General features: G+C 36.6%; 1 protein-coding gene across 2 annotated transcripts; it reads left to right on the forward strand.

The window, feature by feature from the left end:
- Window positions 1–8,941: 8,941 nt before the first annotated feature.
- Window positions 8,942–13,091, forward strand: LOC120338194 (uncharacterized). 2 transcript variants are annotated; one of them, XM_078117351.1, is made up of 3 exons: window positions 8,942–10,958; window positions 11,605–11,710; window positions 12,962–13,091. In XM_078117351.1, exon 1 carries the CDS (start codon window positions 8,983–8,985, stop codon window positions 9,634–9,636), a length of 654 nt encoding a protein of 217 aa, XP_077973477.1. In that variant the 5' UTR covers window positions 8,942–8,982; the 3' UTR covers window positions 9,637–10,958; window positions 11,605–11,710; window positions 12,962–13,091. The 2 variants fall into 2 exon arrangements, with proteins under 2 accessions (XP_077973477.1, XP_077973478.1); XM_078117352.1 differs by lacking the exons at window positions 11,605–11,710; window positions 12,962–13,091 and having other exon boundaries at window positions 8,942–10,326; window positions 10,678–11,381.
- Window positions 13,092–13,529: the final 438 nt, after the last annotated feature.

A 13,529-nucleotide genomic window follows, 5' to 3' on the forward strand; every position in this document is an offset into this window, starting at 1 on the left:
GACTGAGCCACAGAGTTGGGCAAGCAGCCGGCCGGGGGAAAATGTGCAGACTGAGTTGGCCATAGACAGGGGCAAGCAGGCGGGCCGAGTGGGAAATGGGCGCAAGCGAGAGCAGCAACCAACGAGACCGAATACAAATAAGAGCCAGCGGGTATAGGAGCCAGCATACGAGACCCCCACACCAGCAAGTATGATGAGCCACAGAGTTGGGCAAGCAAGCCGGCCGGGGGAAAATGTGCAGACTGAGTTGGCATAGACAGGGTTGGGCAAGCAGGCGGGCAGGCAGCGAAACCAACAGAAAAGGCGCAAGCGAGAGCAAAGCCGTAAAGAAAACAAGGGCCAGCGGAAGTCAGCAAGGCAGCGAAATCAGCAGCAGAGCGCTCCATGCTCACCAGCTAGCTGGAGCAGCATCGAGTAAGTGAGGTTTAAAGTAAAAGATCTAGCGCTCCATGCTCACCAGCTGGCTGGATGGAGCAGCAACGAGTGAGGTTTAAAGTAAATGAAAGAAGTAAAAGATCATTATTGGGGTCTGTCTGTTGCATTCTCACTCAATTGGACATCAACCTCCAATATTCATTCATTCTTGGGGTCTGTCTGTCCTTGTGCTGGTTGGCATAAATTGAGTTTTCAGGAATATATTCAAAAAATATGCATTCTCACTCAATTGGACATCAACCTCCAGCTTTCTGAATTAGCACCACTATAACACATAGCTGCTTCAACAGACGTGGAAACACTGTAAGCGATGTGACGTCACCATAGATCCAATACACTGTCGAAAAAACAAAGTTGTTTTACAAAGGCGTCAGCAGCAGAAGTTTTGTTAGCAGAAAAATGCTTTATGAGTTGTGCGGGTATGAGGGAGAACAATCGCCTAAGCATAAATTGCAAATTTGGAGATCCGAAATCTACATGTAAACGTGCTAAGCTTCGCACTTCTGATTACCCTGCGTGGGTTCGAATCCCATGCGGGTATAGCTATTTGCGAGAGGATTTACTCAACTCCACGCCGCCGCAGGGTGGTTCACGTGCCCGCTGGTCGGATACGGCTTCCGATGACAAACAACTTGCTAACTAATCCCATATGCGACTGGTAACCGGACTAGAGGCCGTGGTTCGCCATATGATTGAGTCATCTTATCGGCTTTCTTCGGCCCGGGATAAATATGTAAAACCTATCCCAAAGCTAGAATGACTCTGTGAAAACGTTGATGGCTCAGGTCATTTATTTCTCAGACTACGACCAATCCTGATTACTTATCGATCGATTATCGATCTCGAGGTATTTGTCTGTCTGTCTGCTTGTCTGTTGGAGACTTTTGTATGCATTCATCATATCTCGGACCAGAAGTCTATTTATTTTGGAACCGACTCGCATTTGAATGCAAGTTTGTTTCGAATTCATACAGTATTTCTACTCATCCGATAATTTTCATCATATTCTTATACCCCAGACGTTCAGAGTGACTTAAATGTAAAAGTGAGATCGGTCTTATTGGACACTACGTGTATCTGTGGATAGTTTTGTTATCATATTGTTGTTGTCGGTGGTAGTATTCGGTTTCTCGTTCATAATATTGTTGTTAGAAAAAAAAGTTTCTGCAATTACTAGACCAATTGCTTTGAAATGTTCAGTGGTTGAAGACTGTATTATTCATAAAAACCTATCACTTTTATTTATATGAAAAATTTGTTTGGGCTCTGTGGGACTCGTTTTTTGTATGCGATGACTCAATCAAAAATTGCGCATCTTGTGGCAGTTCCGCATTTGCTACCTTGTGGTCAGGAGACCGGTATTCTACTGTGACAGATTGCATACCTTGAAATATCGTTCCATGGTTTGGCTTTTGCTGTCTTTTTTCTCTCATGATATAATGTTTGACTTCTTTCTCTCTTATGTTTATATTTCTGTTAGACTAATTCACGGGTGTCGCTGCTCGTTAACCAGTTTTGGTTTCTCGCGATTCCTTTCGCCCTGAAATGCCGTATTTATGTTCCTTTATTATATTTATTTGCATAAAGTGTTCTTTTCTGTTTGGTGAAAAAAATAAATTACTGATTACTGATACCCATATTGCCTCGTTTTGGCTCTCGTGGCCATATATTTGAGTAATGCTTTCTTTTTGTTTTGAATATCAAAACATTACGTCATTACCTAATTTCATAAATTTAACTATCATTTTTCAAATAAATACCTCTTGATTTCAAAAAGACCACATTTCTAATGGTAAAATCTATATCACCCCCTAAATTTGGAAACCGGAGGCCTGGAGGGAACGATACCACTCTTACCCAAGTCAGCTCACCCCATATTCACTACTGATTTTCAAAATACTTAAAACTGAGCTACATTTATTTAGTAAATTATGACTAAGATTGCTTTTAGATAGATATCAAACCTCCATAAATTATATTAACTTTTGATCACTCAGCGTAGCAGGGGGGGGGGGGGGGGGATTTAGTGCGCGCAGTGATTTAGTGCTGAAGTGTATAAGTATAAGTTTATTTCGACTCCATAATCAGCAATAGACGATAAAAAAAAATAGATAAAAACAAAAGTAACTGATTATAGAATCGGGAAAGCGAACAAAACCTAGAGTAAGGTTTGAAACGTACAGATTTTAGATGGAAAGGTATTGATAAAAGAAGTAGTACGTGTTCGCTCACCCAGAAGTAAAAAAAAACTAATTAAGGCACGCACGCACACACACACACACACACACAATCATCGAGACATGATACTGTCGGAAGCGAAAAAAGCGAGACTTGAAAGTAAAAAGGAAGGAAAATATACAAACAAATGAAAAAAAATGAAATTCTTTTGCCACACCAAATTAATAATTTTATGAGGATTGCCAAATTGGATACCGAATTAGTCAACAAGAGTAATGTATTGTGGATAGAAAAGTATTCCTCAAAAGATATCGTCAAGCTGATTATAATTGGAGTCACCTAATGTCAAATTGCCCAATCAGAATTGCCAAGTTGGATGTATGAAGAGGTAGGCTAGACCTGCTTCACTCATCAAATAGAAGCCACAACAAGCCAAATAACGTCCAAATTATTTTAAATACTATTAATCAATAACAGTACCGGTAATCATAATTAATTAGGGCGGTATGATACAGAGGTAGGAAAATTGGTTAAGGGAATATATATGGTGTTTAAGGTTCAAGTAAGGTTTCCAGGGTCATGGATTATAGGCAAGTAACTTTAATTGAGGTTGTTGATCCCTGCGGTCAGTTCAAATTCATCACGGATGATTCATCAGTCTGCAAGTTTTGTTGATGTATACACTTCATGTTGACATAGATTAGGGTTGCCATACCGTCCGGAAAATTCCGGAATTTAGGGTTAAATTTTGCGTCCGGGAGGAATTTTGAAAAATGCTCAAATGTCCGGAATTTTACTGCATCTGCAATTGTAATGTGCACACTGCTAATACAGAACATTGTTATTTTGTACCGTGCGCATATTTTTACTACGAGGTTGTATGGAAATTTAATATAACAGAGCGTTTTCCTTATCAATGGTGTTAGAGTTGCGAACGTCTATGAGAGATGCTTGGAATACCTGTGCAAATGGATGAAACCAATGGAAGAGTTTACTTGTTTCAAATGGATAACCTTGAACGAGATACCAAGTTGGAAGGATGTAAAGCAGGGGTTGGCATCCTACGGCCCGCGGGCCAGATCCGGTCCGCGGAGCAATATAATCCTGCCCGCGACGCTTCACTGGATTATAGTAACAAAACAGCTGTTTTAACGATTATATTCTTTACGTAACAGAATTAATTTTGCGACACGCGTAGGCCAAATTATGTTATAACTCACAATTGCGCGTTTAATGACCCTATAATTTAATTATAATTACACAAATGGCGACAAAACGCAGAAAAGTTGATGCTTAGCGCAAATGGTTTAATGGTGCAGAAAATATTTAAATGGTCAGTCTTCGTGCGCTGCTCTAAATTTAACTTCTGATCTGTGTGAAAAAGTGTGATTCATCGGCTATCCGTTCGGTTTTCAACATTCTAAAAATATGAGGCCCGCCAATGACTTGCAACCTTTGGTTTTGGCCCGCGAGCGACAAAAAGTTGCCGACCCCAGATGTAAAGCCTTGCCTGGAACATCTGATTAGTAAACGGGTTGATGTGGACGATGATAAATGACCAATTCTGTAACTTGAAGCAGTTTGTGGAAAGTTACCTACAAGACGAAGAATTTATTAAACTGCCAACGCATAAGAAATGGTGCAAATATTTCGATCAGTCTACGAACATCACATGCCACTCCGAAATTTTAAGGATTGAACTGTTTTTCTTTGCTGTTACATCTCACAATGTCAATGTAGAGAGAGTCTTTTCACTGATGCAAAGTCAGTGGACTAAAGAGAGAAACAAGTTGCGACTATAAAAGGCATGTTTCCAATATAATTTCAAAGATATGCACTGTAGTGAATTGTTTTCATTTTTGAAATCAGACAAGAAGAGAATTAGATCTTCAGAAAAATATGCATGGTCAGAAGAGTAAATTTGTAGTGATTGTCTTTAATTCGTTTTAAGCATGTAATTGCTGTTCTTCCGTTTCGGCACAATCTAATTCTCATTCTTATTTTTCACTCTGAAGTTGAGATTTTTTCAGTCGACGGCCCGTAGCTATATTTAGAGTGTGCTTACCTGCCTGGTGTGAGATTCTGCTTGTGACTGAAGACAATACTTTTCATTTCGGTAGCTGGCGCTTTAGAATGAGTATCGTATAGCGTTTGCAGGCTTAGCATTTCGGTAGCGCATATATATGGTCTCATGAAAATAGGGACCTCCAGAAAGAAGTATGCGCACCAAGATGGCGCGCAACCTGAACATAGTTTTTGTGTACCGGTTAGGACTAAGGTTGTGCGACATAGACATGCACTGTCCGGAATTTTGCTTTTTCAAATATGGTAACCCTAACATAGATAGCATTTAAATTGATCATCATGACGTCCTGAAAAGCGAAAAATATATCTGCGAGTACAATATTCAATGATTGCAAATAAGGAATCAATAGAAAACTACCCTACACCTTTGAGTGGAAGTTGTTGGATTGTGTAAATATTGATTAATATTAATTAAATATCATTAGACTGCTAGTTGAAAGACCTGAGAAAGAAGAGATTGTGGTTGGGACACAAGATAAATTGTTCACAAACCATGCAAAAAACTTTCGATGTCGGTCAAATCACACACATGTATGCCATTATCTTCATTAGTCATTAACATCACACTAACCCTTACGCATTTGCATGCTATACACAGCATAAATTCGACCAAGGATAAAAATTTTGTATACACGCAGGACACAGCATATAGTACTACAGCAAGTTAAAATGTAGGGGAGAATCCAAATATACCTCGACTGCTCACCTAATTACAATATTATGTACAGGAGTTAAATTATGCCGTCTACAACCCTCACAAAGAATCACACCACCCAAACAGAAAACAAAGTTCACGTTCACGCATGTGGAATATCAGAAACCCGACATTGAAAAAAAAGGAAACATGCGCATGCAGATATCAGAATGTGAACAGCCATATTAAGGAAAATCTTATGCTATAGAACAAAATAAGTGCGACCTGGAAATTACAAAAATTGTGTTAAACATGACTAAAATACTGAATATATGTTTAGATGTTTTACGTACTGACATATCGTATATATTGTATATGTTTTATTGTGGAATAATGTAATAGTTAAACGTATACCATAGTATTTAGACGTAAGGTTGATACAACTCGTACGGTACGATACGGGCGGTACCGTAGATACGTACAGACTCGATCGGTTGATCGCCACGTTAAACGATTGAAAAGTTCATCCGAAGTTGCAAGGGATCAGAAGTTACCCGAGTTTACGGTACCGTACCACTGTTGAAAGAGTTTCAGTGCCATGAACCGAGTTTAGGTGCAAAAATACGTACCGGTATAGCAGAAACATATAAAAAAGCAACTGTTGGAATTGGGTTTTAAAATGATGAATAGCTCAGATTTCGAGGCATGTATGTATGTTTATCTGCCTCAAAAATGTAACAGTATCTGCATAATAATTAAACAGCAAAACAGAGACAGGATACATGTTCAAGACACAGATTTGCGACATGTACCCCTAACAATTACCGTACCGTATAACTAGGCTTACCATGCGTCCCGCTTTTTAGCGTCTTGTCCCGCCGTCCTGACAAGTCAGCCAAAAGTCCCGCTTTTGCGTTCAGCCATCCAGCATAATACACGAACATGTTCTCGTTACTGTTGTTGGCTTGTTGCTGTGTAGCGCAAAGCGTTATTTTGTTTGTTTCCCGCTAACATTGTTAGCGAACGTATCACATGTAAAATCAGTTCTAATTGGTCCTGTTCGCACATTCACGTGAATGTAACATTGAGCAACGTGTTTTTGAAGGCGGTATCTACAGAAAAGCATGCTTAGCAAATGAGTAAATTCTCAATGCTTGAAAACGGCAGTCTATTTCAATATTCTTTATTCCTTTTGCTGTACATAAAAAATCTAAATTCGGATCATTTGTATCGTTAGCGTCTATTCTTTTATATTTTTCGTACTGAACCCGGTATTTAGACAGTGAATATGCACATGAACTCTCGATGACAATATGGTCAATGAAGACAGCCGGGATGGCTTTAAATGTAGGCCTATGTAGTAAAATCGGAAACTGTAAAGTTACAGGGTCACAGCTAAGGGGTCGTGTCTTTAAAGGCGTCCCGCTTTGAAGTCCAAAACATATGGTAACCCTAGGTATAACAGCAGTTTAGTCTGCATGTAAGGTACACAAAATGATTGCTTGATATTACTATTTTTACTGTATTATCAGATTATTCCAAATTTATATCCTGGTAACCTTACCAGTGTATTATTAAAAGGGTCTCATGTAGTTTCATACCTCAAGTATTTCACCCTATTTTCTCACTAAACTTTTAAATAGTGACGACTCAACGAAATCTTTTTGTGCATATCCATACTATTCAATCGACTTCTGTTATAATTTTCAATGATGTTGTTAAGGCAGAAAATACAGGGTAGTCGCCAGTAAAGCAGAAAATTTGAAGGTCAGATGAGATCACTCATGAAATGCGTGCTTACTCATTTCTTTTTCGATACGTTTTTGTTCGAGTTTGTTTTAGGTTGACACCTTTTAGGTTCAATTTTGATTTCTATTTTGACACCCAATTCATGGAAGAAGGCCTTTGTGAAAGGTATTCTTTGTAAAAATGAATAACTGTTGAATAGTTCTGTTTTTCTAACGACCACCCTGTACTATTACACAACCTAGGTATTTAAAAATTGCCACAGTCCACGCAATGATAAATTCTCACCAAACCCTGCATAACTTACTGAACCCCAATCAGCGCTTTGCGAAACACTAACGTCTCTCGCATCCCATGGTTGAAATGCATCGCCATATAGGATATAATGAACCTGTGACCTGATAATCCGTTAATATTTGAAAAAGCTTATCTTAGAAATGAATAGCTTACTATTTTTTGGTGTTGAAACCAATTTACAGCAATTTTTTATCAGACAATGTGGGACTTTATATTTTGTCGATGCTGAAACTCAGGGGCGTAACCAGGATTGGTTTTGCGGGTCGTAACCCTGGGGAAACCTCTTCTTAATTGTGAAAAACGAATTTTCTTATCATAGCACCTTTTCGTAGATTAAAACGTTTTTTAGACCCTGAAGACTTCTAGAAACCCATGTTAGAAATTTCTGGCCACACCCCTGTTGAAACTGGATATTTGTTGAGGAAAATTACTGTAATATGGACTTTTTTTATAGCATGCTTAACAAGTTTTAATTACATGACCCTGTATCAGGGTTGCCATTTTTGGCTTTTTTCAAACGCGTTTGGCGTCAGAATTTCCGTTCGGCTTTTTGGCGTTTTATTGGCTTTTTTCAAGTCTATTCTAGTGACTATTATTGAAATCATATGAAATACAATATTTAGTGTGTAACAACTGAACAATAGCCTATTACCTGTACTTAGCTACTTAACATTAGGATTTCCTGGAGCATCGTTTTCCTTGTTTGTTACATTAACTCTTAACCATACCCAATAAGAAATAAGTGCAGTTTCTGCAGCTGCTCAGACAGATGTTCAAGCAGGGTTGTAAACATTGCCTCGTTTTTATAGTTTTGCGTGTTATTTGTCAGTTTACGTTTTGTTCTGTTTCCAAAAAATAGTTGTGTAATCTAATTTTCACTATGCCTGATATGGTTTATGTGAGCTTTCAGCTTTAGTTTAATTCTGCAATTACAGTAACGATGTGATTAACTATGCTGAAATTACTGAATTAGATATTAGTGGTCCACCTGTGAGCGGCAGGGGGTTAGATAATTTTTTAATAAAATTGATGGTTTATAAATTTTAAAAGTAAAAAAATTTTCAATAGTAAAGTACGATATCGGGGAAATTTTTTTTAAGGTGTAGCACAAGTTTAAGTAGAAACATATTGTAGGTATATTACATACTGACAGACTGAAGCGGCACCCTGTATTGTATATATTGAATGGTAAAATATTGCTGCCCGCTTGATATTCATTTTACTTTCTACAGTTCTATAGGAACTTTACTTTCTATTTGTGTGCCTCACTGAATGTACTGATGGCTCTACATCATCATCAGTACGTTGCCAAGGGCTTAAAATCTGACAAATCATGGGGCTTTTGTACTTAGTAAAATTGTTGGCTTTTTCTGGCTTTTTTTATGTCTTGATTTGGCTTTTTTTGATCGCTAGGGTCTGGCAACCCTGCCCTGTATCATAACAAACCTCAACTTGGTTTCGTGCTTCTTCCTTGTTAATTGATTGTAAATTTCCGCTATATAAGTTTCTGGGAGTTTTTTGCAATATCATTGAATAAAGGAATTTTTTTTTATCCGTTGAAGCCATTTAATAGATAAATTATACATAATTGTGATATAGATTATAGAATGCCTAAATTAACATATAAACTTCTCACTGCTGATGACTATCCTGATGTACTGAAACTGTTAAAGTTGTGTTATGCTCCAAATTTTGCCCTCATTCAATGTCTTGGGAATATTGATGAGGATGTGAATTCCTATTTCGCTTTGGCAAAAGGTTTTCTCAAGCAGGAAAATTCATTTGGAGCGTTCAATGAAGACAGTGAAATAGTTGGTGTTGTTGTTAATGTTGGTCCATATCTCGCACAGAGAAGCGAATTTGAGTCAAATCTCAAAACCAAAGCTGGAAAAGCTGCTTATGCAGGTTTCACATCAGCATTTGTAGGTGGTTCCATTGGTGACGTATCTCATATTCTTGGAACTGATAAATATTGGGAAATGAAAATGGGAACAATCAACCCCAAATATAAAGGATTGGGAATAATGCAAGGATTAGGTAAATACACTTATGAGCTTGCCCGGAAGAAAGGAATTAAAAAGCTGATAGCTTATCATACTTACAACCACACTGATGAGTCTTTGAAGCAAATACGAGGGTGGTATATAGTTAAACGTATAAATCTATTAGATTATACCGATGCGGTTTCTGGTAAGAAGATTTTTGCTGGGCTGAAACCTCCACACACATCTGAAGTGATGATGGTTCGTGATGTAATATAGAAACTAATGATGAAGTTTATTCAAATATCATTCATATTTATAGTACAGGCATTGAATGTATGTATTGTCGTTTGAAACAAGCTGCTATGTCCTAAAATAATTTATAGCCATCACCATGGAATAATATCATTTATGACTATTCATTGTGACAGTCGAAACTTTTTGGACACCTTGTATATTGTGTCATCTAAATTTGGTTGATGATTATAGTTTTTCTATCTCATATTATACAACATTTATTGCTACTATTTGTGATGCCTCCTTCTTATCTAGTTTTTCATTTTATTTTTAATTAAAAATTACCATCTAAACCTCAGTGTTGCAGTACTTAGTATTCTATTTTTAATTCAAAAGTTTACATCTCTTCTTAACTGTTTTTTCAGAATTTAGGGTGCTCCAGAAGTTACCAGGACACTTTGCTCCCGTAGTATTCGTACCAGGGCATGTTCCCTTAGGATACTTTGCTCTCGTAGTATTAATACCTCTGGAGTGTTGTATTTGTACCAATGTGGGGATTAAATAACGCAAAGTATCCTAAGGGAACATTACCTGGTACTTTTTTGCAGGAATTGCTTGAACATAATGGTCTTCGGAATCCATCACTATAACACCATAAATACTACTGGTATATTAAACAGAGGGCCCCCCGAGTGTTGAAAGCAGTCGGAAGGGGGCCACAGGCCATAAAAGGTTGGGAACCACTGCTATACAGTAATTGCTACTTTTCCAGACAGTGTTTACCGGAAATGCTTCAAGTGTTGTTCAACTGCTATTTACTAACATCTTATGTACGTCAGCTGCCACTCCGTTCTTCCAGTTATAAGTGCCTTTAGTAAACTTGTATAGAAAAATATTGCATCCAACATAAATATATGTATCTGATGCTTTTCAAGTAACAATTATTTTATAATAAATTAATCATAATTTAAGTTAATTGATTCATCCAATATTTTATAATGTTTACTTATGCAATTAATTTTTATAATTCCATTTTAACAGTAACAATAATAGACTTATTATCTTTTTGTATTCATGGTGAAGAATATGGAATTTCAAGCTGGCTGGAGGCAGGGGAAATCGAATGATTGATTTAATGTCAAGCATGCTAAAGTCTCTGATCTTGTATACAGTCAATACATTGGAGAATGGAAAGAGTTTGTTTCAGTGATAAATATGAACTACATATAGAAATATAGTTTTGTTAGGCAATTTCATGATCAAGTTGTGGCTATGTTGTTTTGTCAAGACATGATTCTGTGATGGCAATTTTGTATGAAATCCTAGCTCAATCCATCACCCTTTTCAACAATGCTACTATTAAGGTTCTACATTTTATGTTATTTTTTTATAAATTAGGATTTTTCGAACTATTAGGTTTCTTGTTGCTTTTAGCCTTGTGTATTTCAACTTTATGCAACAAATATGTCTCTTGTCATATTAAAAAAATAACAATATAAATCATTTCAATTGATTTAAAACTATTTAGAACATTCAGAACTACAACATTGGGCCCAGATACCTGTAACTCTTTTCAATTAGTAATGCTTGCAAGTTGTTACATCTGCTTTATAACACCTGTTCATTCTATATTTGAACCAAATAGTTTAAATGAAAAAGAATCAAATATTGTGCAATTTTTTTTTATTGCTATTTTTGCTCTGATGTTTCAGTTGTCAATGGTACATTAGACCTACAGTATAAATTCAATACAGGCACAGGCATTGTTAATAAAAGGGTAAACAAAACTGTTGCATTCCTATTTGAGTTTTAAGTAAGGATAGGCCATTGCTCTCAGTTGGCAAATATGTTGATAACAAATCTGTCATTCCCTCTTGTAACATTAAATCACCATTATTACTATGAATTTAATAGTAATTTCAATATCTTCACTGAAAAACTGAGAGGTTTTATTTGCAAAAATCTTTAACATTCATTTTACTCAGCTTAACATCTCTCTTTTTGTTCAAGGGAAAAGCCATGTCACAGAGTAGATCACTTGTGAAGCAGCAACCATGCACATTCATGTCCTAACAGATGTTCGTGGTTAGGAAATAGGTCATGGATAACATCACAGGTAACAAGTATGGCTGGGCAAAATATTCGAATAGCGAATCGATTATTAAATTATTCGAATGGCATTTACTATTCGAATATCGGGTACCACGTATATCTGCGCCGCTTCACTTAGACACAGAACGTCTCTGAACCGATCGTGAATTGCGCGAGAATTCACTTACAGCGCTCGCTAACAGACAAAAGCGAAAAATTTGAAAAATTGTCTTTGCGTTGTGGTGTTATTTGTTTTCTTTGCGTTTCAATCGTTCATATCAATTCCCTATTTTGCAAAAAAAGTATCGACACCGTTCCCTGAATTTAGAAACATCAGATCAGGTATTTAAAATTAATATATCTCAGATTTTAAACTCCGTATGATTGGCGGCACGTGATTAGCCTTTTCATGCATGAACTAAGCATAAATTTGTTTGAAGAAAATTAAAATAACTTTTGCATGAAACCATACATAGTATAACACGAACAAGCTATGACCAGAAAAGAAATTGCAGGACATAGTTCTTTTATTGTACTTTCAAATAATTCTTTAGTGATCTCTTCCATTCTTGACCAAGTAATGTTTCGAAATTGTAAACATTTCACTCGGGCATGCATGGCGGGTGGAGTGTAGAAATCGTGAACAGGAGTATAACGTAAAATCAATCGTGAATTTCGATGTAACAACGCGCACTGTTTACGAATTGTTGTATCATCGGAAATGATTACATTCGGTATATTTTGAGCATTTTTGCACTGATAAATAGGGCGTGACATTATCAAAATCGTCAAGAGAAGTTAAAGAGAATTTCGTAATAAAAATTGTGAATTGCTCGGTAACGATATAGGCTATAATGATCGCGTGGTTTGTTGAAAGAAAACGTCGGAACTTGAAAGAGTTAGTTATAATTAACGCCTGTCCATCTATGGGCCACTCCAAGCAAAAGTTGAATTTCATCAATTTTATTAAAAGTGTAGTGAAAGTAATTTTTTTGTATTTTTTATATCAAAAGACATTGGAATTTTATTGGACTGCATCCATTTCACCGAAAAAGTTAAAATTTCACCCAAGTTTTTGATGGTTTTTAAAAAATGGCCTGAAATGTATAAATTTTTGTGTAATTGACATATTTTGTAATGATTCGTGACACAAAGTGTTTGATTGTGTGATACAGTTGTTTCATATGAAATAGACGCACTGGATTTAAGTTAATAAAGTTTAAATGTTTGCAGTGCTGTAGGACATGTCTTCACCCATTTAATGATTTATTACTAGAATTTTAAAGATGATGGAGGCCGCTGTTCCGAAGTGGAAAAATGTCTTTCAGTGTCACAGGAGCAACACATAGAGGGGTCCTTCAGCTACTGCACCAGAAAATATTATGAGATTCTGCTGTACCATCGCGAAAATTCACAGCACAACACAATGTGACCTTAATGCAGGGGTTCTCAAACTTTTGGTGTTGCGGAGCCCCTGAAAAGGTTGACCATTATTCGCGGAGCCCCAAAAGAAATGTTAAAATTGTTACTTTCCGATTAATATTCCTGAGTAAGTTGAAAGTACTTAACTTAATTTAAATGCTAAACCTTTTTTTAATGGGGTTAATACAAGTCATAAATAAATCAAAATTTCAAAGATAAATCATATATACTCTTACTAAAGCTGTAAATTTGACACTTGACAAACATATTAATAAACTAGGGGTCGAATCTTTTCCCTTTTGACATTTTCGGAAGTCGTATTTTGCCAAGATCTTGTGATTTTTTTAACGGCGATATCTTGCTTAATAATAATCTCGAGTGCAAAAGAACAAATCAAGTTTGACAAATTCCAAGATCGCAAA

This window comes from Styela clava, chromosome 10, assembly GCF_964204865.1.
Source record: "Styela clava chromosome 10, kaStyClav1.hap1.2, whole genome shotgun sequence".
Lineage (NCBI taxonomy): Eukaryota > Metazoa > Chordata > Ascidiacea > Stolidobranchia > Styelidae > Styela > Styela clava.

Coding starts and splice junctions, on each gene's coding strand:
- LOC120338194 (XM_078117351.1), top strand. CDS start 8,983: ATGCCTAAATTAACATATAAACTTCTCACTGCTGATGACTATCCTGAT.